The 26,525-nt window shown below is 37.3% G+C and overlaps 1 protein-coding gene across 1 annotated transcript; it reads left to right on the top strand.

The window, feature by feature from the left end:
* The first annotated feature begins 1,287 nt into the window (after positions 1-1,287).
* Positions 1,288-25,809, top strand: TCTEX1D1 (Tctex1 domain containing 1). The gene is made up of 4 exons (XM_032296709.1): positions 1,288-1,750; positions 17,356-17,447; positions 23,382-23,506; positions 24,331-25,809. The coding sequence occupies exons 1-4, from the start codon at positions 1,632-1,634 to the stop codon at positions 24,532-24,534; spliced, it is 540 nt and encodes a 179-aa protein (XP_032152600.1). The 5' UTR covers positions 1,288-1,631; the 3' UTR covers positions 24,535-25,809.
* The last annotated feature ends 716 nt before the right edge of the window (positions 25,810-26,525 follow it).

Raw genomic sequence — 26,525 nt, 5'->3', positions numbered from 1 at the left:
TGAATGATCAGTCAGGCATGTGTGTCTTTCCACACTCATAGACACACGCTCAGACACACGAATGCAGACACACTCATACACACAGGCACCTGCACACAGAGATGCACACTCACAGGTACACACTCAAGGATGCTCACACTGACGTGCACACTCACACCACGCTGCCTCCCTCCCCCACACACAGTACCTCTGCGCCGTCACTGATGCCCCTGGGTTTTAGGGTGTGTTCTTGTCTGCCCTACTCACTCATCCGCCAACTCCTTGAAGGTGGATTCTCTTTTATTTTTATATTTTGGTGTCTAGCACAGTATTTTCTTTTTGGGGCTCTCACATTCACAGATTATGAAATAATTTAAATGAATACTTAAATTTGTAGGTAGACACAGGGCGTTAAAGTTATAATCTAAGTTCTGGGAAGTCCATTGCTACTACCAGCTTTTTAACAAGTATTAGTAGGAAGGAGGAAGTTTTCCAATAAATTATTTATTTAAACATTAATTTCTATTTGCTCCTTACAAAGTATGTAACTGTTAAGAAAACAAAACAAACAAGAAATCTTTGGGAAAGACAGTTAATTTTAATTTTAATTTATTTTTTTCTAGCCCACTACCCCTAATTTTAATTCTTAAAGTCATGGCGGGTCAGGGACAGTGGTCTATGCCTTTAATTCCACCATTTTGGGAGGCCAAGGCAGGAGGATCACTTAAGGCCAGGAGATTAAGACCAACCTGGGCAACATAGCAAGACCTTGTCTCTACAAAAATGTTTAAAAATTAGCCAGACATGGTGGTGCAGGCCTGTAGTCCTAGCTACCAGAGACGCTAAGGTGGGTGGACCGCTTGAGCCCAGGAGTTTGAAGTTACAGTGAGCTATGATCATTCCATTGCACTCCAGCCTGGGTAACAAGAGCTAGATCTTGTCTCTAAAACAGTAAAATAGGCCAGGCAGAGTGGCTCACACCTGTAATCTCACCACTTTGGGAAGCTGAAGCAGGATTGCTTGAGCCCAGGAGTTCAAGACCAGCCTGGGCAACACAGACCCTATCTCTACAAAAAACAAAAAATTGGCCCAACATGGTGGCATACACCTGTAGTCCCAGCTACTCAGGTGGCTGAGTTGGGAGGATCACTTGAGCCCAGGTGTTTGGGGCTGTAGTGAGCCGTGATCATGCCACTGCACTCCAACCTGGGTAACAGACCAAGACCCTGTCTCAAAAATAAAATGTAACACTGACAGCAAATACTAATTAGCAAACTTGTATTACAATTAAATTTGGGGGGCAATATAAATATTGGTTTCTTATGTAGGATAGCATCTTTCTTCTATACATGTATATCTTTTTTCAATGACCTCCCTCTTCATTAGTTAAGCATTTTTGCTATAGCTTAATATCTGCTTATGCAAAGTAAGTATATTATTGATAAATAAACATTTTCAGAGTTGTCACAGTTCCAGTTTTACTGATCAGAACTACAATGAATACTATATATTGCTCTTGAGGAAACCCCACTTCCCCGTTCAAAAATGGTAGAAAAGGAATCTGTGTACTTTGAGATTAGTCTCTGTTATACTAACAAAAATGTTTCCAGATATTTCTTTTGCTATTTTACAAAAGTCTTCTTCCATAGGTTATGATGATGTCAGACAATGCTAAAGACAGGGCAGCTCGTTCATGGAAGAAAAGAGGGAGTGTTTCTTCTTTAAGTAATCATGAATTTCGGCGAAAGGAACTTCATGGACACATCAAAGGGTGAGTAACTGTCTAAAACTGTAAATTCATTTATTGAATAAATAGGTTCATAACATTAGAGAAAAAAGCTCTTCCTCAGGGACGTAAAAAGAGATAAAATGGCAAGTACAAGGTTCAGGTCATCTTTAGAGGCCATATTTAAAAAGAAAGAGAAAGAGAGAAAGCTTAAGTGACATGTTAATCCTAGCAGCATTTTTGCTATTTCAAAGATTATCCCAAAAAACCTCCTACTCAAAAGAAACACCACATGGAACGTAAACCAGCGACAGTTATATGTCTTTAGAGTTCTTTTCAATATTTTATAACATAGGTTTTGCATTTTTGTAATTAATAAATACATATACAACATACTTAACATTGTGTTATATGATTTCATCATGTATTTTCAGAGTTTTTTCTATATCCTCTTAAATGCATAATATTTTGTCAATTTATGATTCTGAGTTGCTTAACCATTTTCTAATTATTGCACATTTTAAGTTTGTTTCCTTTTTTTTTTTTCTTTTTCACTATATAATATGCCTCTGTTTGGTCATTTCCCAGAAGAATAATTAGTAGATCAAAGGGTAATAAGTACATTTTTTTTATCTCTTGCTACGTATTGCATCTTTTCTCCTAAAGACATACATTAATTTTTTAATATTTTCATGGCATTTCCTTTTGACTGCTGTTGGGAAGAAAACAAAACGAATTATCGATGTAGCAGTCAATTAATAATAGATTTTCATTCTTGGTTTCTATAGCATTGGAGGATGTAGTATGGTGGGTATATATTGGGAGGCAGGAGCTAGGGTCTGCAGAACAGAGACTAGAAGAACTGGAAGAATTAGAATTCTGAAACCAAAATCTTTCTATTCTCAGAGGGTATTAATGCCTACTTGTAACTACACTTTCCAGCCCTGGAAGTTTGTGGATTACACATACAATGTCTTTTACAGGTGGGAAACTGGCTATAAAGGAGTAGCAATCCCAGCACATGTCAGAAAAAAGTAAAGGTGGGAGAATAATTAACCTTTGTAACTGCTGCTTCTAAGCTCTTCTGGCTGCTATTTCCAACAGTTAAGTGCACGGGTTATTTTTTAAATTATTTAAAACTAATTGTTGACTTAAATTCAACTTACTTTTTCCAGGAAGCTATTTAAGTAACAGTCTGACATAAATTATGTACCCATGATTTTTTTAAAATACTCCCTCCAAAGATTATATTGTCATCCCTATTTGCACGACTTTCACTTACCTTTTCCCCTTCAAAACAAATTCGTCATATAGAATCAGAGCATGGCTATGTTTGAAGAATTAGAGGTCACTCTTTTTAACCTATTATTGATGAAGTATAAATACATATTAAAGGCAACAATAATACAAAATCATATTTATCAACACATTAGGACAGATTTTTCACTGACAACTACATTTAGATAACTATTTTGGTTTTGGACTCTCAAACAAAACATTTAGAATGGATCCTCTAGTAGCAATTTTTTTCTTAAATAGCAAATGATCAGCTTCCAAGTCCCCTTGCAATGCAGACTATTTAGGAGGCTGCTGCCCCCCACGCTAACTTGTATTAATACTTGCTTTCCATTAGCTTCCTCACTGTCTGGAATCAGACAGTATATGTGATTCTCCTTCATGAATGAGGTTTCAACTAGCAGAAAAATTCTGAAAGCTTAGTGATTACCAAATGCAGGCATTGTTTTGAAATTGCAGTGTTTTATGGAAAAACATATACCTTTCATTTAAAAATTATTTTAAAACAATTTTGAAAGTAAAAGTTTCTGTCATGTAAAACATTCTGAAGCATATTAAGGACTGAATACATCAGCTCATTTAATCTCCCCAGCATTAATCCTACTAGGTAGACATCATTTCTACCACTTTACTATGAAATAACTGAAGTTTACAAGTCAAGTAACTTCATTTAATGATTAGGATACAGTCCCAAATTCTGAATATGAGATTCAGAGTCCACAGACCCCTGTCTACTTCCATAGCACCGTCTTCCCCACCATCTGTGGGCATCCTCCCCTCCAGCCATATTCAATTTTCCCTCAGTGCTCTATCCGGCCCCCAGCCATGGCCCCATGTAGCTTCCCCATGGGATACCCGGACTCCTTGCTTGGAATCCTCTTCTTCCACTCTTCCACTGGCTTTTTTTTACTTGCTCCATCAGAATTTAGCTCCATCTCCACCTGTTTGGGAAGTGCTCTCTAATTACCCATCTATGACCATCTCTACCTCCAGACTGGGTTGGATGACCTTCCTTTCTTCTCCCACTGCTTTCGCCTTCTATACATACCTGTATTTGGTGATTTTCTTGTCTATCCCCCTTCAATACACTATGAACGTATCTGTCTGTTTAGCAGTAACCACACTTATAAGGAGGACAAGAAAAACAGAGGTAGACCGCCTTGAAAAGCTGCTTCTTATATGTGGTATAAGATCCGCATGGATTCATCTCTAAGTCTTGATCTCCATGTCTGCATTCTTCCACAGTTGTAACTAAGCTTCACAGTGATCCCCAGAAAGAATAAATATCTGAAATGCCTTCTGAATTATAACAAGAAGATTAAACTTGTATTAAATAATATTGTGAATATAAAATATTTTCAAGATTGGGTCTTTATTTAGGTTATCTTTTCACTTTAATGTAATTTTTATGTTTTATTAAAGAAAAACCAGAAACATCTTAAGCTGGATCTTATTATCCTAACATCGTAACTGTTAGTGTGTTGGCATTTTACTTTCAGACCTGGACATACATATATCAGACGAGACAGTACACTACACAATTGTCACCATACTCCATCTGTAATTTCGAATTACTTTTTACCTAAATAACTTATAAGCATAAGGATGATAATACCTAATATTTATACAGCCCTTACCATGGACCTTATTTATGTATCATAGAAGCTCCATAATAGGAGTTGGCAAACTATGACTCAAGGGCCAATTCCCATCTGCATTCGTTTTGCTAAATATGGTTTTTACATAGGTCAAAAAAAGTCAAAAGGGGAACCGTTTTTTTTGCACCATGTAAAAATAATAAGAAATTCAAATTTCTCTGTGCATAAAGTTTATTAGGACACAGCCATGCCTGTTCACTTACACATTGTCTCGGGCTGCATTTGTACTGTTACAGCAGAGTTGAGAAGTCACAATGGAAACCATAGGGCCTGCAAATCCAAAAATATCTGCTATTTGGCCTTTTACAGAATGTTTGCTGACTCCTGCCCTATAAAGATAGATGTTATTATCTTTCCCATTCAACAAATGAAGAAGCAGAAACCTAAAGAGATTGAGGCTCCAAAGCTACAGAATTAGCAAGCAGCGAAAGGGACTTTTATTAGTCGAATATTTTCATTTCCCCAAAATTGGCAATCCATGTGTGATTTGCATTAATAAAACTATTCTATTCATTCAGCAGAACCTTCTGTTTCCCATCCACAGTTAGTGCAGGTCTTTACAATGATATCAGGCTTTGACAGACACTGAACAGTATTTGAACAGATGTGCTTCTCTCATTTTCTTAAACTGGAAACAGAAGCTATGAGGTCAAGTTACTTTCACGGGATCACGTGACATGATATCCAGGCTTGTTATCTGTGAACCCAGGATTTCCACTAGTAGATTAGGGACAAGGTTGGGGGCTGAACATTCTCTCCTTTGCCTCAAACCAAATTACAGTGATGTCATGTTACCAGAACTTTCTGTATCGATCCCACGGCTTCCCGTGTGAACCCACCGATGGCATCTAACAGACTAGTTAGGCTACACTATATGTATTACTTAGTTAGTAATACATACTAGTTAGGCTATACTATATGAATTTCTTCATTTATTCAGGATTTATTGGCTTCAACTATGTGCCAATTACTGTGCCACATATTAGACATGTAAAGGTGAATAACTATAGGTTTCTAATTTGGATAAGTTCATTTTTCAGGGAAACTGAGAGCTGCCTGGTAACTTTTTTCACATTATCTAGTCTTCCCAGTAAAAGTGACCAAAATGAAAACTATTGCATTCATTACTTCATTTCAACAGTGATGAATTTATTCTATCATTCAGTCTAAACAACTGTGAGCTGCGTGTGGGCAGCCGAAAATGGTGTTGCCTGAACAATTTCTTCATTTTGATACCTGAAGGAAAAGACTAGAGAGTAGAAGATCAAAGTTAGAACATAAGTCGTAACACCATCTATGTTAAACTAAAGCCCCCAACAAGATCTGGCTGAGATACAGCCTCCCCCTAAAAGAGAAAATAGTTTGGGAAAACTGAAATGGCCATGTTTCCAAATGAAACCACAATAACAACTAGTAGTGTATTGTACTTTAAGATATTTTATCCCCATTTATTTTTGTAAATGGGGAAATCATAGATTGTGTTGGCAAAAAGCTGGCTCACTATATGGAGGAAAATGAAGCTGGCCTCTTAACTTATACACTTCGCATAGGTCAACTCCATATGGAAGACCAAATTGTGGAAATCTATTAATACAAAGCTAATAGAAGAAAGCACAGACCCATATCTTCGTGTTCTATGAGTAAGGAAAGACTTCTGAAAGAAGATCCCAAAATGAAAACTTAAACCACAGAGCAAAAAAAATTTGGATAAATATAACCACAAAAAAATCTAGCACTTCTGTTCAACAAAGGATATGATAGACACAGTTAATAGGCTGGTCAAAGATATATATATATATAATCCTGCACATTAACAACTTAGGCTTGGAAAACAACTTTTTAAATAGTCAAGGAAGATAGTAATTTACAGAAACAAAGCCCAAATGGCTACGCAGAATATGAAGAGGGGCTGAAACTCACTTTCAGGCAGAAAAAAATGTAAATTAAAACAAGATACCATTTTGCACGCATCCAAGTGGCAAAACATAAGAGAATAATACCAGATGTCAGCAAGGCATGTGAGAGTTAAACCTGATATCGCCATTTGGCAAAGAAAGCTAATGGTATTTAGAAAATACAGGGGTATGTCTGCTTCATCAGAGTAAGAGCCAAAGCTTATACAATGGCCCACAAAGCCCCACACGACCTAGCTACCTGACACCTTTGCAACTTTAGCTTCCTTCACTCCTTTGCTTCTTCCTCCCTCTGCTACTGATCTCTATGCATTTTCTCAAACACATTAGCAGCCTCCGGTCTGAAAGCCTTGCATGTGCTGTTCCCTCTTCCTGGTTTATCTTTTTTTCCCTCAGCCATCCATGTGATCCATTTCCTCACCTTTCTTTCTTCATGAAGGCCTATCTTGACCACTTCATTTGAAATTGCACATCACATCTTCTCCTTCACCCACTCCAGACTCCCTTAACCTGCTCTATTTTTTCTTTTCCCTGAGGCATATATCACCTTTTATCATAACATATAATTTACTTGTTTCGTATTTTATTGTCTACTCTCTGTCTCTCCTTACTAAAGTATCAGTTCCATGAGAGCAAAGACCATCGTTTTGTTTTTTGGTTTTTTTCAGTATTATATTCCAAAGTCCTAAAATAGCACCTTGCATAGAGTAGTCATTCAATAAATATTTTGTGATCATTGAATAAATAATTGTTGCATTGTACTAATTCCTGAGCAAGCAAGTTTCTTTTGCTCACAAACAAGTTAAGTTCCCAGATTCCTGTGTGTGTTAAGTCCAGGGTGACTAGAGGCTTCTCTTATAGGCATAAGGTCCATTTATAGCAAATAGAAAAGTGCTTGTTTATGTTTTTTTTTTTTAAATGTCAACTTTCACCTCCATGCTGAAACATTCCATTGTGCATCTGTTTTTTGAAAACCCGAAAGAACAGTTTTATTTGTGTTGGAAATCTGTTGTAATAGGCCACACACCTCCTTGATGATCTCCACAGCTTTGTAGAGGTATTCATGACACCCACACTCCCAGCACTAGCTCTCTGATGATTTCCCAGCGTGATGCAGCTTTGAACCGATGCATTTCACCCAGGAGCTGCAACAAAAGTTGACCATCACCTCCCTTGCTCTTGGATGAGCATTTGCTCAATAGGCTTCAGACACTAACTCTGGTCTTCTATCTACACACTTAAAATTGTTGTGCTTTGTCAATCACCATTTCTGGATTACCATCAATCACTGCAGAGCTGAGCTTTTCACAGGTTTCATGGTTCATTCTTTGTCCTTCAGAATCATTCCTACTTGAAAAAAATGTGTTCCACAAGAATGTGTCATTTGTCATGTTCCTGTCTCTTTCACTTCTGAAAATTATCTTTTCTTTCTGTTATAACCTTCTCTTACTAGTAAAATGGAGCAAATAATGTCAGTAAAATACCTAAAAACTACAGGCAGACTTCGGCAATATTGCCGGTTCAGTACCAGACCTTTGCAATAAAGTATATTTTGCAATAAAGGAACTCAATGTTTTGGTTTCCCAGTGCACATAAAAATTGTTTACGCTGTACTGTATGTAGTCTATTAAGTATTCAGTAGCATTACATCTAAAGAAACAATGTACATACCTTACTATAAAATCCTTTGTTGCTAAAAATGCTAATGACCGTCTCAACCTTCAGCAAGTTGTCATCTTTTTGCTGGTGGAGGGTCTTGCCTCAATGTTGACGTCTGCTGACTAATCAGGGTGGTGGTTGCTGAAGGTTGGGATAACTGTGGCAATTTCTTAAAGTAAGACAACATACTGGCCAAAGTGATTCACGCCTATAATTCCAACACTTTGGGGAGCTAAGGCAAGAGGATCACTGCGGCCGGGAGTTCAAGACCAGCCTGGACAACATAGTGAGTCACTCTCTTCCCTACAAACAAATAAGCCAGCCATAGTCATGCCTGCCTGTATTCCTAGCTACTTGGGAGACTGAGGCAGGAGGATCCTTTGAGCCTGAGAGGCTGAGGCTGCAGCAAGCTTTAATCACATCACTGTACTCCAGCCTGGGCCACACAGAGAGACACTGCATCAAATAAAAGAAAAATAAAATGAAATAATAAAATAAATTTTTAAAGTTTGCCACATCAATGGACTCTTCTCATGAAAGATTTCTCTGCAGCATGTGATGCTGTTTGATAGCATTTTACCCAAATAGAGCCTCTTTCAAAATTAGTCCATTCATCTCAAACCCTGCCAGTCTTTAATCAACTAAGTATATGCAATATTCTAAAATATTTGTTGTCATTTCAACAGTGTTCACAGCATCTTCACCAGAAGTAGATTCCATCTCAAGAAGCCACTTTCTTTGCTCATTTGTAAGAAGCAACTCCTCATCTGTTTAAGTTTTACCATGAGATTGCAGCAATTCAGCCACGTAGTCAGGTTCCACTTCTTTTTTTAACCATTTTAAATTTTATGTTTTAATTGAAAATTTTAATTATTCAGGGGGTACATAGTGATTTTTGCATATATACAATACATAGTAATCAGATCAGGGTGATTACATATCCATTACCTCAAACATGTATTATTTCTTTGTGTTGGGAACATTTGATGTCCTCTTTCTAGCTATTTGAATCTACATATTATTTTCACTCATGGTCACCCTACTATAATTTATTTCTCCTATCTAGCTATAATTTTGTATCCTTTAACACTAATTCAAGTTATCTTTCTATTTCCACTGCATCTGCAGTTACTTCTTCCACTGAAGGCTTGAACCCCTCAAAGTCAACCCTGAGGCTAGAATCAACTTCTTCCAAACTCCTGTTAATGTTGACCTCCTCTCATGAATCACAAATGTTTTCAATGACAGCTAGAATGGTGAATCCTTTTCAACTTACTCTGTTCAGATCCATGAGAGGAATCCCCACCTATGACAGCAATAGCCTTACAAAATGAATTTCTTAAATCATAAGATTTGTGGGGTAAAAAGAAGTTGGTGAATGCATACAAAAATATAATTAGATAGAATAAGTTCTAGTATTCAATAGTACAGTAGGGAAATATAGTTAACAATAATTTACTATATATTTTAAAATAGCTAGTGAGGGTTAAGGGAAAAAATAGCTAGAGGAATTTTAATGTTTCCAACACAAAGAAAAGATAAATGTTTGAGGTATTGGATATCCCAGTTATCCTGATTTGATAATTACACATTGCATATACATGTATCAAAATATCACATGTTCCCCAGAAAAATATACAACTATGATACATCAATTAAAAATAAGTAAATAAATCAATAAGACTTGAAGGTTGAAATACTCCTTAATCTATGGGTTGCAGAATGAATGTTGTGCTAGCAGGCATGAAAGCAACATTAATCTCCCTGTACACCTCCATCAGAGCTCTTGGATGACCAGGTGCATTGTCAATGAGCAGTAATATTTTAAAAGGAATCTTTTTTTCTGAGCAGGAGGTCTCAACAGTGGGCTTAAAATATTCAAGAAACTATGCCATAAAACAGATGTGCTGTCATAGTCTTTTTTGTTTTATTTACAGAACACAGTAGATTTAACATAATTCTCAAGGGCCCTGAGATTTTCAGGGTGGTAAATGAGCATTGGCTTGAACTTAAAGGCACAAGCTACATTAGCTGCTACCAAGAGAGTCAGTCTGTCCTTTGAAGCTTTGAAGGCAAGCACTGACCTCTCTCTAGCTATAAAAGCCCTAGGTGGCATCTTCTGAAAGAAGACTGTTTCAGCTACATGGAAAATCTGTTGTTTATCGTAGCCCCCTTCATCAGTGATCTTAGCTGAGCCAATGATCTTAGATCTTCTGGGTAACTTGCTGCAGCTTCTACATCAGCACTTCCGCTTCACCTTGTACTTTTATGGCACAGAGATGGCTTCTTTCCTGAAGCCTCATGAACCAACCTCTGCTAGTTTCAAACTTCTTCTGTAGCTTCCTCACCTTTCCTAGCCTCCATGGCCTTGAAGTGAATTAGAGCCTTGCTCTGGATTGGGCTTTGGCTTAAGGGAATTGGTGACTAGTTTGATCTTCTATCCAGACCACTAAAATTTTCTTCATGTCAGCAATAAGGTTGTTTTGCTTTCTTACCATTCATGTGTTCACTAAAGTGACACTTTAAATTTCCTTTAAGAGCTTTTCGGGCAGGTGCAGTGGCTCACACTTGTAATCCCAGCACTTTGGAGGCTGAGGTGGGTGGATCACTTGAGTTCAAGAGTTCAAGACCAGCCTGGGCAACATGGCAAAACTCTGTCTGTACAAAAAAATTAAAATTAGCCAGGTGTGGTAGTGTGCACCTGTAGTCCTTGCTACTTGGGAGACTGAGGTGGGAGGATCACCTGAGCCTGGGAGTTCGAGGATGCAGTGAGCCAAGAGCATACCACTGCACTCCAACTCCAACCTGGGTGACAAGGCAAGATACTGTCTTGAAAAAACAAAATCAAAAACAAAACTACTTCTTTGTATTCACAGCTTGGTTAATTGTTGGCCCAAAAGGCCTAGCTTTCAGCCTATCTCAGCTTTTGACATGCCTTCCTCACTACACTTGATTATTTCTAGCTTTAGATTTAAAGTGAAAGCTACGGGACTCTTCTTTTCACTTGAACACTTAGAGACTACTGTCGGGTTATTAATTGGCCTAATTTTAATATTGTTGTGTCACAGGAAATAGGAAGCCCAAGGAGAGGCAGGGCGGCAGGGGGACAGGAATGGCTGGTCTGTGAAGGAGTCAGAACATACATAACATGTATCAATTAAGTTAGCTGCTTTATATGGATGCAGTTAGTGACACCCTAAACCAATTACAATAATAACATCAAAGATCACTGATCATAGAGCTCCATAACAGATGAAAAAGTCTGAAACATTGTGAGCATTAACAAAATGTGACATAGAGACATGAAGTAAGCATATGCTGTTGGAAGAATGAGGCTGATAGACTTGCTCAATGCGAGGTTGCCACAAACCTTCAATTGAAAAAAAAAAAAACTGTCTACAAAGCAGAATAAAGTGAGGCACAATAAAATGAGATATGCCTGTACATAAAAATCCAGCAAATTTGGTGTAAATTAAATGGCTACAAACTAATTTATCTTACCAGATAGCATCATCTACTAATGAGGGGGGACAAGTTGGTATGCTTTGGTTCTTAAGCATAACACTCATCAAAATTTCCATGGATAGTGTTAAGTAGACAGTGCCCAAGTAAAGGAGTTTCTATGCATATTTAGTCTTTTTTTTTTTCTTGAGATGGAGTTTAGCTCTTGTTACCCAGGCTGGAGTGCAATGGTGCGATCTCGGCTCACCGCAATCTCCACCTCCTGGGTTCAAGCAATTCTCCTGCCTCAGCCTCCTGAGTAGCTGGGACTACAGGCGTGCGCCACCATGCCCAGCTAATTTTTGTATTTTTAGTAGAGACGGGGTTTCACCATGTTGACCAGGGTGGTCTCTATCTCTTGACCTCATGATCCACCCGCCTGGGCCTCCCAAAGTGCTGGGATTATAGGCGTGAGCCACCGCGCCCAGCCTTGCATATTTACTCTTACATTGTACATCCTGTTTTTTGAGCTCAAGGGCTTTTATTTTTATTTATATTACCAGTACTTCCCACTGTGCCTGACACATTGTGAACAATAAATATTTGATGAAAAATGGAAAGTATAAATGTACAAATTTATATCCTGAAGACCTTATTTTCCTCTGTGCACTCTGAAATATCTCCACTGGGAGGCAGCACATGATTTCAGTAACAGCTTAACCCCCACCTTCCAGCCCCCCCCCCCGCCCCCGTCGCCAAAAAAAGACACACTTAAATGATACCATTACAAATATATACAAGGAAGCGATGATATTCGGACCTTTAAATCTACTACTATAATGCCTCTAAAGCCAGTTATGCATTCAATATTATCTCCTCCTTCAGCTTCAAAACATCTAGGTATAATAATAATAACATTGAAAATGTCTGGAAATGAGTTCTCAATAATAATTACATGCTATTGTGGCTGATGAGAATTAACTGAAATTATTGTTACCATCTCTAACTGTCATTACAAAAAGATATGCCTTGTGTTTATCTATGTAATCCAAAGACTGGTCAGCAAGCAAATTTGCAGGATGTTTTTAAGAAAAAAATAAATTTCATTAAAAAGTAATTATGTTCTAACTTCTTAACTAATTTTTTTGCCTTTTTCCTGCAAAGAATCAGAATTGGATTAGCATGGTGCATTTCCAGTGTCAGTCAGGTACACAAAAGGAGGATTACTTTTGTCATTTTGGACCAGTTTCATGCAGCTACTTCTGTATGCAGGCTGTCTGTCCTCAGCAATAGCTCATGTGGTTCCAGATATTCACTGAATTTTTCATTGAGTTAAGAGTGGTTACTCTTCCATCTGCAATAATATTATTTAATTTGCTAAGTGTTCTCACCAGTGGTTTACTCCAGGCTTTCTTTTATTACATTATTTTTCTATCTTTCTTTCTAAAACTTTATAACTCTCTGGGACACATTTTACCAACTGAATTTTTTCTCCATAAATGCCAACAAGCTGGTAAAACACGTAGACAGCAAGAACAGTTTTTATATTTAAAAAATAAAACTATAGCATTCACTTTGCAATGAGATCACATGTCTAGAAGTGTTGTCATTGTAAACTAGGGAAAGTCTGATGATAGACAACTGAAGCCCATCCATTTGTAATGTTCTGACGTATATCCCAAAAATGTATTGTGCCAGGTACACAGCACTGGTAATTAAATTATAAATTTACTTTTTTGGTATCTCATATATTTATCTTTAAAGATTTCAAAAGATGTGAGTGAATCTGTTTATCAAGAGAAAATATGCCCAAGGTTTTCTAAACCAGCATTCTGAACTGATATTGACAATTCCCCAATTTTAAAAGATAGAAACAGTTTTATCTCTAAAAATATACCAAGCCCATGTTCTGGCTTAATGTTATTTTCCCATACTGCAAGCATTTTAAATATTTTCTCTCTTCCTTTTGTCTTTTCTCAAGGACTAAATATCTTCTTTTTTCTATTCAACTTTTTCTCTTTTTTCTCTCTCTCTTTTTCTAACCCATTTCATTCTAATGTAGGAACTATCAGATCTCAGATTTTTATAACACCATAAATACAGGTTTTAAAAAGTAAACTTTTCCTACAACTTTTCAGAAAGTTATAGTCTTACTTGATACACAGTCAGCTTTCTAAGGCACAGAAAGCAATAGACTAAATGTTTTCCCTCTGCATAATAAGAACTTCCAGGTTTCACTAGCCTGTGGGAGCTAAATGACAAGAATTCACGAACACAAAGAGGGGAACAACAAACACTGGGGCCTACATGTGGGCTGAGGGTGGGAGGAGGGAGAGGAGCAGAAAAGATAACTACTGAGCACTGGGCTTAATACCTGGATGATGAAATAATCTGTACAACGAACCCCCGTGACATGAGTTCACCTATGTAACAGACCTTCACATGTACCCCCTAACCTAAAATAATAGTTTTTTTAAAAAAAAGAATTACCAGATTTTCAGTAAAATATTGCAAATTTACTTCTCGAAGCCCTAGTTCCTTTCTAAAACTAATTCCAATTTTTATGAGGTTTTTTCGGTTTTTGTTTTGTTTTTTGAGACAGAGACTTGCTCCGTTGCCCAGGCTGGATGGAGTACAGTGACATGATCTTGGCTTACTGCATCCTCCACCTTCTGGGTCCAAGCAATTCTTATGCCTCAGCCTCCCAAGTACCTGGGATTTCAGGTGTGCACCACCACACCTGGCTCATTTTTTAAAATACATTTTTAGTAGAGATGGGGTTTTGCCATGTTACCTAGTCAGGCCTTGAACTCCTGGCCTCAAGTGATCTGCCCACCTCGACCTCCCAAAATCCTGGGATTACAGGTGTGAGCCACCTCTGCCACCCCCAAGTTTTAAATTTATTGATTATTTGTAGCATCCGACTTCCAGGTAGCAAACTCTGTATTAGCACTGCTGCTTATAATAATAAGCGTTAGTTTAAACAAAATAGAAATTTATTTCTCTCTTACATAAAATAAGTCTGGAGAGAGGAAGTCCAGAGGCTTCTGTCTTTCTTATCTGTAATCCACAAGGCCATCTCAAGACCCAAGATAGTGCTGAGCTCTGGGACATCCACATTCCAGTCACCAAGACGGGGGAAAACAGGCTCCTATCGGCTACATTAGTTCTTTAGAGGCACCGCTCAGAATTTTCACAAAACAGTTCCACTTACTTCTTATTAACTCATAAGCCACATAGGCCACAATAGCACAAAAAGAGACTGAGAATTTGTCTTTAGTCTGCACAGGAGTATTCATACAAATGTAGCATTCTATTACTAAGGAAGAAGGAGAGAACAACATTAGAAAGTAAATAGGAGTCCCTGACTCAATGTTTGTTGTAATTTTCTTTATTATAGCAGAATATTGGAAACACCCTAAAAGGCACGGAGTATAAATGGTTAAATGAAATCCAGAATGTGCATATATTAAGTATTGGCTTGATATTTAAAGTATTGTTTGCCATTTATTGACATGGAAAGTTATTCATGATACGTTTTAAATTTTTTAAAAAGCATCTATAATATGATCCTATATGTAAAATCAAATGTCTGAACTGATTTTCTTAATGTTAACAGGGGTTAAACACTGGGGTTGGTAATTTTTGTGTAATTTTACTTTCTTCTCTATGCTTTTCTGTATGGTTTGAATTTTTTTAAATGAGCATGTACTGTTTACATGATGACTGTGGAAATAAAAGGGCACTGAACAAATTCATCATCATAACTCAAAAAAAGTCAATCTGCAAAACTTTCTATTTGCACACCAATCTTCAACCAGTGGAGTTCTTAAGCTGCCCTTATGACACTTACCAATTTCATAAGGATAATAATAGTAAGTGCACTAATTGTCAACCTTTCGTAATTGATAGTGAAGACAGTTTATAAAAATCCTGATTTGCTTTTTTGTCTTGGACTTTTCACCCAGCTAATTTGGGTTTTGCACAACCTCTTCTTCTCCATGAATTTTTAATATGGTGTTCACTAGAAAAGAAATTGAGTTTTTATGAATACCTTCTGCAGGTTTGCACAAGTAAGTTTTCATTGCAGTGGTTAATTATTTCAGGTAGTCATTGCCCGTCTTCATTCTGTCAGTTATAATCATCCGTGGGACTTTGTCACTGAGAGGTAAACAGGACATTTGAAATCTGTCTCCCTTTTATACATGTATATTAAGCCCTTTGTCTTGTTCCCTTTATCTCTGAAATGGGTAGAACAATGAATATTTTACTTACCTCACTGGGTATTGTGAAGGTAAAATGAGATAATTTATGGGAAATGTTTTACAAAGTTAAAAGTAGCCTATATAGTAATGGGGCAGACTGGCTTATCTTGGAATCAAAGGGTTTATGTAACATTGAATACTTTAAGCAGCAGTTATCATCTTCGGTATTATCCACAACACCTGCAGCCAGTGTGGCCAAACAGGTTGGCTGCTATTTCAAAGGGCAGCATTAAATTGAGGAACGCAGGTGTTATAAGAATAAAGACTAAGTCACTCATCTAGAAATCCATCATGAAAAAACAGCCAGAATTTCTTCCATTATTTTCTTGGGCTGCTAATTTATCATGTAAGTTGTATTGCATTAAAAGGTTTTTAAAAATAGAGTATCTGTGATTTTCTTAAAATATCAATTTGCAAGAAGTTCATTAATTCCTAACAGCATAGAACTAAGTATTTTAAATTCCTTGGAGAGAAAAAATATCTCCAAAGATTAAGAGCAAATATCTCTTTTTTATTTAATTAAAGCAAAAACATAGCCTGCTTAGGAAGAAAGTGGTCACTCTGAACACACACACACACACACACACACACACACACACACACACGCTATTATAGCCTCCCCTTTGAAATGACATCTGTCTTAACGTTCATTTTCACAGGTGGAGAAAATTGAGGGTGCAGCATTCTGAGACTGTCATTAGTTACAGCTGAATTTCCTCTGAACTAAATTGAATTAAGTAGTGCTGGAGAGGCACTGGGAGCTCCTCTTTGCGTGGGTCTCCTGTTTAGCACCAGGATAAACTCATATTGCCTTGATAATGAAAACAAAACCCTTTTTTAATGTTGAAAAGGGCAACTGATGCTTATTAATTTGTGATGGTTTTGGTAAATTGCGGTTTCCTTTACCACGTAGACAAGTCTCTCATTTTTCTTTTTTTTATACTAAAGGGATTTTGTGAACTACACATAATAGTGAACTCTTTATAATACCCCACATATATACAGAGTTGTTTTCCAACATTTTAAGCTTCCTTATATGACCCCTGTTCGTGAGCTTTGTCTACTTTGAGGAGAGCCTTTGTGTCAGTGGTGGAGACTCGACTGGCAATGGATTTTGAAGTATGTACTGTTACCCCATACGCATACATCAACCCAGGATCACTTTCTGGATAATCTGATGATCTGGGTAACTGCCCTGGGCTTCAGCCATCACACTGAGACCTGCTCCAAATAACCCCTCTGCATTTTAATATTTCCATCTCTAAAATGTTTTAGCTTTTTAGTATATCACTGGGACATTTACATAGGACTTACTTGGAATTTTCTGAGAAAACTTTCTTTGTAACATTGTAGCTTAAAGCAATATTGTATTTTGTTGTTATAGTAATGATGAAAATTGATTTTCTCCCTGTTTTTAGCTCTATGAGTACTGTGTCTTATATGGATGAACCCGGTCAGCGTGATGATATCTCTCGCCTCACAGTTCGGATGGAAAACACCTATCAGTTGGGTGTGTTCTTTTATCTCTTATCCCTGTTTTAAACTTCTAATTTGGTGACTGGCGTTCGTAAAAATGAGATTTAATAACCTGGCATTATCTTCAATTCTAGCACCATATAAGGGACTTTAATTACTTGAGTGATTTGATGCTGCTTTAGTTTATTCCTCAGCAAAAAGGTAGCAACACCCGCCGTCTTCCTTTTCTTTACCAATGTTTCCCAAATGCTAAGCAATTCACTGGGTGGCACTGACTGATGTATACAGTATACTACCAACTTAATAAATTCACTGAGTATTTCTGGTGCATCGATAAAGAGATATGATTTAAATGAAAGAGATAAGTATTGATGTTTTATCCAACCAAACCAGTCAGTGTTGCTAATAGATAAAGGTGGGGAAGAAAACCTCAAAGCAAAGGCAAATGACTCATAGTCCCCTGTTGACAGAGATGTTTATCCATTACCACTGAGGTTTTGAGTCTTTGAAAACAAAGATCTTTGCACCTGCCCCTGTACTCCCAGGTGGAGTCCATGGCAAATATCTTTTCCCATCCACGTTTCCTCACAGACCCACTTGTTTTCTCTAAACGCATACCTGCTCACTATTATCTGAATTCATATATAATTACTGCTATATAGAAGTTCCACAGAGATTTACCAAGGGGCAAAGGAAGACTCTGTGGGCCAACATGATTCCATCTGTGCCCAGTTAACCCCAAGAAAATTATAGACCATCAGCATGTCCCCTTCGGCCTTGTAGCTGCTGGGTTTCTACGTAATCCCCAAGACTACATGGATTACATGGCTCCATAATTAGTCAATCTAGTGGTATTTTCACAGTGCCTGTTGTGGACTGCTAATATTCCTGCCATTCAATATACTTTTATACCTCTCTGGTAACCCTACTAAATTTCCTTTGAAATTCCACCATCATCACCACTTTTGATCCCAACATTCTGCTGAAGCTGGCACTGGCTTTATAGATAGAGCAATGACTGATTCTAGGATGGCATGTAACCACAGTCCATCCAATCAAAGCCTCCGAGATTAAATTCAGGAAATATTGTTTGGACTGTTGCAGAGGAACATAAAGCCCTGAAACCTGAACAAATGTAGGGGTTACGGCAGCATCTGCCATCTTGCCCTGACTTGAAACAGAGAGAACAACAGAATCCTGATGTCATCATTTGAGCTCTAAATTCAGTTGGCTACCCTTAAACTTTTCAGTTAGGCAAGCTAAGTTTGGGTCAGATTTTCCGTCACTTGCAACTAAAAGTTCATAGCCATAGGGTGTCCATTACTTTGAGCTGTGCATGCTGAAAGCGTTTGAATCAGATTTCAACAAGATAAGGCAGGTAAAATGCAAATCCCTGTGTTTCTTCATAAAGGTATTTTTTTGCAACTTGTTTTCTCAAATAAACAAAATAAAGCATCTTATCAGTTTTAGCACTGAGTATGAATCACATTAGAAAAGTAATTTTAAGATGGCTCTGTCTTGAAAGATGACATTTAATATTGGCAGTGACATTTCAGCCAAATTCCTTCAACTGAGTTTATGAATCACATTTTTTTCTAGATTAATAAATTGCTTATAAAAAAAAGAAAAGTAATTTTAGAAAAAGCTTAGTATGGATGAAATATATCCACATTTTCTTACAATAGTCTATGTGAATTTTTATATAATTAAAGTATTTTATGCTTGACAATTCACTTTTATTCATCCAGCCATTTTACTAATGCTTAATACTATATTTCCACTTCTACTTGTTTCTGGGTTTGTTTCACATATGAAAGGTACTTTGTGCGTATATTAAACCATTTTGCATTGCTGTAAAGAAGTGCTCCCTGAGACTGGTAATTTATAAAGAAAAGAGGTTTATTTGGCTCATGGTTCTAGAGACTGTACAGGAAGCTTGGTGCCAATATCTGCTTCTGGTAAGACCTCAGTAAATTTTTAGGCATGGCAGAAAGGAAGGAGATTTAGCATGTCATATGGCAAGATAGAGAACAAGAGAGGTGCCAGGCTCTTTTAAACATTCAGCTCTCATGCGAACTAACAGGGGGAGAGCTACAGATCAAGAACTCAGTAATTACCACTGGGACAGCACCAAGCCATTCATGCGGGATCCCCCCCCATGGCCCCAACACCTCTCACCAGGCCCCACCTCCAATACTGGGGATCACATTTCAATATGAGATTTCAAGGGGACAAATATCCAAAGTATATCAGTGGGCCTTTGGCAAAGGGTTTATCATATCTTTACAATGTAATACTGGCCAGAAACATAGAGAAAAATATCAGCCAATCACCACCGCTATTATGTTTAATTAATTTTTCCTTCTGTTCAATAATGTTTGCATCATCTAAACACATCTTAGATGAGAGCATTTGTGCAATTACAGCTACAAAAAATGAGATGAAACATGAGTATAATTTACAAGAGAAAAAAGGGAGTAGAAAAGGAATATTAAAGTTTCTTATAATAAAATACCATTTACATATTTCTCGTTAATTACTAAAAGGAGTATAGAAGAAAATGCAAGCTGTGGCATCTGTCATATCTGAATTTGAATACTAATTTTGCTAATTCCTGGGTAAAGGATGTTTGAGCAAGGTATTTAGCATCACTGAATCTCAGTGGCTTCACTTGTAAATAGGGATAATAGTCTATATATCACAGGGATGCTGTGGGACTCAAATGAAATAATATGTTTAAATCTCTCCATTCATCGTGTTACTGCTCCTGAAAATGGCTGACTATAGGACCTTACTATAGATCACTAAGAATAAAGCCTTCCATTATAGCCATTGTAACTTCATATTAATTATGGAATAAGCTTTCCACAAGACTTGTTCTGGAACTATGATTAAAGTGGCATCTGGTTGTTTATAAACATGGATTGTGAGGACCAGGCCAGACTAGAACTATTGGTGGCTGTCTTTGCTACCACAAGATAGCCTGCCTTGAGAATGAAGCCAGCACTACAGAAAGTAGATCCAAAATATTGATAGAGAAAGAGAGAGATCACATGCGTTTAGCTTCCATGAAGTGCTCAGAGAGCCCTGCCTGTATGTCAGGTTTTCTTAGACAGACCCTGTCAATCTCAGCATCGATTTTGTACCACCCCATGGGGTCCTTCCCAACCCTGCAGTCCTCACTGGCTCCCTACTTACGTCCTCTTCCATCTTTCTGCCTTCTCAGAAAGGTAAATTGAATTTCTTCCTTCAGCATGCAATAACTACAATAACAGCAATAACACTAATAAGATCACATATCTAAGGAGTGTTTTATCGTGAGGCAAGCACTGTTCTAAACATATTCAATATATTGTCTCATTTAATTCTAACAAAAAATATGTAGTAATTCTTATTATTACCCCAATTTGGGGTAGTGGAGGGGCACATACATTATGTAACCTTATCTTTATCCTCTGTTAAATGTTTTGTTTTTTTTTTTGTCTTGATTCTTCTGGTCTTTGCTTTTTGATTTCTAAAACATATTTTTTCTCCTAAGGAAAAAACAAAAATCCCAAAAGGGAAGAAAAGCTTTGCCATTCACATCAGTTGACTCTGAAAGTAGTTGTAGGAGCTTATTACAGAAATCAGGAGCTGAACACTGTTGGATAATTCTGGATGTTTAGGGGAAAGGTAACAAAGAAGTAAGAAAAGAATAGTTCATTACCATATTTCAAAATATTTTCAAAACAGAATCAGGTTAATGACTTTTTATTAATCTAAGTAAAGTGTGAAAAGGACATTGGTAGCATTATACAGTGAGAACTACTGGAAGCAGATTCAAGTGCCACCAGGACCTCTTTCCAGCACTGATCCGTGTGCACTTCCTTCTCTTTTGGTGGCCTGGCCTCCTTTCCACCATGAAAAACATGGCCTCCAGCAGGTCCTAAGAGTCACATGGTAAATTTGCCACCAGAAAAAGGCTGACTTTTTTTTTCCTACTTGCAATTTAAAATAAGAATTCCAAGAAAAGACTCTCATTGTCCTGGCCCAGAGCATTGTCACCCCTGGGTCAAAGACCAGTGCCCTGGGCTTGGGCTCGCAGGAGGTGATGGGAGACAGTTAAGAACTACTTTACCTTCCCAGATTCATTCCCCACCCCACCCTGCCACAATTTAAAGGGAATTCAACAATTTCTATATGATCATCAAAATGGAGCCTCAAGAGGCTCACCTAACTGAAGTGCAGCCAGAGGCTGTAACCTTCTGGTTAAGTACAGCCAGTGGGAAACCTCAGCAGAGCAGCAGAGGGAGAGAGGAGTGTGAGGGGACTGTTTCTTTCCCTGGCTCCTGCCTGTGGGTTCATCACAGCCTGGTTACATTCCTCAACCAAAGGACGAAGCTAATCCCAAGGGACCCCTCTCCACATGACCCTTCTGGGATCTATTAAAAGTTTCCCTCTATTCCCCAGTCTGGGGTGGGAGACAGGCTGACAACCTTACTTTCACTGGCGGAGGGGCACGGCACTATCCCTTGTGATTTTCTCCATCCCACTCAGAACTTCCTCCTGGAATTATTTTAACTTTAGGGCACCATATGTTTCCTTTAACCTTGATAGATACAGTCGTCACAAACAAAGACTTATTAATAGATATTGATGACCATCAAAAGAGAATTGAATAGAATTCTTGATCTCACTCCATCTTTATCAATTCCTCAAATAGTGATTGATCCTCTGCATGCCAGGCCCTGGGCACATGTGCATGTTGTATAGTGACATTAGGTATGACCAAAGAGTTGATATGGCTGATATTACTGGGATGCAGGTTAAAGAAGATTCATCCAAAGCTTCTGCTCTGAACGTGGATGAAATGTGGTTGAGAATATAAGCTGTAGCATCAGATAAACCTGGGTGTGCAGCCCAGCTCTGCCTGTGTGTGTGATTCTGGGCAGGTTACTCAATGTATTTAAATCTCTGTTTCCCTACCTGCCAAGTGGAGATAACAGTAAGATTCATCTCGGAAATCTATTCGAAGACTGTATAAGGTAATAAATATGAAGTGCTTATCACACTGCCTGACATGACGCAAAAGCTTAATAAAAAGTATTCATTATTGTATATGTATACAATATACAATCATACATCTTATATAATGATTATTATCTATAACATTTTTAATTCTTTTTAAATTCAGAAATCATACATTAAAAATTTCTTATGCCTTTAGCATTGTGTTAGACTCTGAGGAAGATAAAATCCGAGCTTGCTTACCATTTCACTGGAAATGCAGGTATGCTTTAGCCGATATCAAATAGATTAGGAGCCAGATGGCAGTGGGGACCCATCGCAAGGAAAGGAGGGGGAAAAGAGGGGACATTGTCCCAAAGGAGGACATTTTTTCCTGAGAGGAGGTCGAGGACTACCTGGAGAAGAAGACATTTGAGACGGCCTTGAAACATGAGTGGCTGTTTCTCAGATGAACAAGATGGGGAAAAGTATTGCATTTGAAAACTAAACAGCAAGAGTAAAGGCAGATGGAGCCTGTGAGGCTGGAGCAGTCCACAAGCGGGGCACTGTGGTAGCAGGAGAGGAGGCTGCAAGGAACCACCCCTTAGGCCTCGCTGAAAGGAATGTCACTTAAGATCTGCTGACAGATCTTAAGATTGGAGGGGGAGATATAAGAGGTAGGGAGCCAGTTAGAAAGCTGTTGAGACTTTGAAGTATGTCCCTAACAATGGATCCTGGGAAGGAAGAGACTTTCAACGTCAAACCCCAGCAGTATTGAATACACTTTTGAGGTAGTCGGGTACGTGTATGAAACTATTGCCTTCTTGTCTTCTCCCAGAGCACCTAACAGGAAGCCTAATTATGGCCACCCAGAAGATTAAATCCCTCCATGTTTCAATATTCTTTTGATTAGCCTGTGGGGTGGGTGGGTGTGTGTGATTTGAAATTATTTTTTAGAAAGAAATTTGATGTATATTTTCAGGTCCTCCCAAGCATTTTCCTGTGGTCACGGTCAATCACATTTTGAAAGATGTGTTAACCAGCTACCTACAAGTAGAAGAATATGAACCAGAGCTCTGTAGACAGATGACTAAAACCATTTCTGAGGTACACGTGTGATTTTCCCACAGTGTTAACAATAGCTAGAATATTTGCTGAAAGCACAATAAACCCTCTACTTTTTGATGAGGGGAATTAATTTGCAGAAAAAGTTATAATGTATATTTAGAATTAGGTCATATTCTACGTATATGAGTGTGTGTGTGTATATATAGCCTTTGTCTAAAACAATCATGTGCATCATTTGCATGCATTATGTAAAAGTGTATAAAACTGCCCCATTTATAAAAGTCTTTATTGCAAAAGATGTAACATTTTAATGATTATTTCCTCTTCACTAAGGCAGCTTATTTGAGTGCCATCAAAAACAGACACTGTGGTCTTTAAGCATGTTTCTATTTTTACCAACCCCAGGGCTGGCACTTCATCAAGGTTTTCTCTGCTTTCTTTCTTATAACAAACGTTTTAATAAACATTAATGATTAGTTATATTACAGGAGACTCCAAATGGTTCCTTAATTAGACATGAACAAGACAGCGTAACTCCAATGCCAACATTCTTTGATGGGAAGCCATCTTAAAGTTTTTCAAAGAACGTAATTTATTAAATTCTGTGTTCTGGATTATAATTATTTCACGTATCTTAGAAGAAGAGGTAGATTTATTGCTGGTGTTATAATTTTGTACCTGAACGTTCTATCTCAAGAGGACCATGCTTGAAGGGAATCACGGTTATGGTTCTACAACAATTACTCAAAGTGTCTATAAAGCATCATGCTATTAATTTAAGTCCCCTATATTTATAACAAAGGTTAATACTTTTGAGTTTCAATGTAGCTAAATGAAGATCCTCCCTTTTTTTAAATTTCTAGGTTATTAAATCCCAGGTCAAGGACTTGATGATTCCACGATATAAGCTAATTGTGATTGTTCACATTGGACAACTGAACAGGCAGAGCATAATTATTGGAAGCAGATGCCTCTGGGATCCTAAAAGTGATACCTTTTCATCTTATGCTTTCAAAAATTCTTCCCTCTTCGCCCTTGCAAATGTCTATGCAGTTTACCTTGAGTGACTGAAAATAAGAAATCTAGTTGTTAGCTTTGAAAATCATGAGGCGGGCTGTATGTCTGTACACGAAAGTTTTACTGCCAAAAACTTTAAGAAAGAAACAACACTGACATTTCAACCAGCTGGAAGGTTTTGAATTTTTTCATATTCTAGTGAAGATTGGGGAAGGAGAGGGTAGCACAGAAATAACCTTATTTATCTAAAGCAGAAACTTGGTCTTGGTTTTGCTGGATTGTTTCCCATGGATACAAATTCTTATTAAATATTTGTTTTGGTACTAATTATTTTAATTATTCTTTAATTAGAGAGTTACAATTTCCTGCATTGTTTTTTAATAAAGAGAAGCTTTAGAAAAACTATGGCTATATACCCTGACCAATAAATGACAGTAGAATATTCAACATGGTATACACAAATGATAAATAATATGCCTTAGTGCTGCATATAAAAGAATCCTGGTTTTCATTTTATACTTAATAAATTGAGCAGCATTCATTAAGTGCAATTATTGTTACATGTACCTGACAGTTGAAACTGCTGAGGCAGAATTAATGGCTTCATAACAAGTATCGTGGTCCCACGGGCTGCAAGCTAAAACTAGAAGCTCTTGTGGCTTGCCTGCACTTTACACAATTGTGGGAGAACTGAGTGTTGGCTCTCCAGTAATGGAAACTATAAAGTGAACAAAGGCTTTTTGGGGCACTGAAGTAGACATTGTGATATTAAATATACATGATACTTAATACTAAATGTGTCTGTAACACATAAAATCATTTATTGGAGAGAGACATTGCTTTTAAATATCCTAGGCTATTAAACTTTTTCACCAAATATATAGCTGGCACCTTAACAAATAAAACATGTGTATTTACCATTTTACTCCTATGAATTTAATACTAAAATGACCCAGTGAGGTTTTGAATAGATGGGCACTAAAATTTACAGGGCTGAAATAGCTTATTATTCTGCTGGTTAATGTATCTTGTGCCACGGATCATTTATTTTTATGAAGCTTTCAAGTCTTTGTGTGCAAGTAAAATGATGCTGTGGTGTTGTTCTTGGAGGGTAAGTGGACTGCCTAAAGGACATTTGTTAAAGGTCAAAGACAAACTGTACACATATGGAGAAAATTAGCAAAGCTGTAGTCTTCAAAAAATGATTTGTCATGTCAAAAAGAGTTTAGCAAATGGAAGCCCAGTCAATGCTTTAATTTTCAAATGTTTTGGTGTCTTACTTTGCCCCAAAATGAAATGTAGTAAAAAAATGGATACTTTTAAAATCCATTTCCTCTTGCTGTTTTCTGGCTTTTAAAGCCAGATTATTCATTTTGATTATTCAAAATGAATTTGTCGATTTTCATTATTTTTTTCCTGTTAGTGCATTCGTGGAAATATGTCTATATCATGATTTATCACAACCAATATTTGTCAATCTCCATAGGCCAGTTTTAAATCTGGGTTAGATTACAAGTATGATAAATAAATGAGCTTCCTATTTTCATTACACATTTGTGAACATCTCCTTTCTTGTAACAACAGCAGGAATAATTTTAAATGAAAAATTTAAAATTTTATATGAATAAATCAAAGTAAACTTCTTTAACACATAGAAAGTCTATTGTAACAATGACTGTTTGTTTTAGAGTTCTAAATTCTAAGCCATGAGATAATATCTTACCATTTTCCCCAAGCTGTGCTGGGAATAAAAACTATAAAAGATGCCTGGGTGTGGTGGATCATGCCTGTAATCCAAGCACTTTGGAGGCCAAGGCGGGTGGATCAACTGAGGTCGGGAGTTCAAGACCAGTCGGACCAACGTGGTGAAACCCTGTCTTTAAAAAAAAAAAAAAAAAAAAAAAAAAAACTATAAAATATAATGGCAGTTAAAAAACAAAAAAGAAAGCAGTTTGCCAGCATATTGCCATGTACTGTAATTCAGATACTCAATGACGAATTCTAGCAATTACATAGCAGTATAGGAATACACAGTAAAAAA

Source organism: Sapajus apella, unplaced genomic scaffold (assembly GCF_009761245.1).
Source record: "Sapajus apella isolate SASKATOON/1434 unplaced genomic scaffold, GSC_monkey_1.0 scaffold36, whole genome shotgun sequence".
Taxonomy (NCBI): Eukaryota; Metazoa; Chordata; class Mammalia; order Primates; family Cebidae; genus Sapajus; species Sapajus apella.
This window is presented reverse-complemented; position numbering and strand designations above follow the sequence as displayed.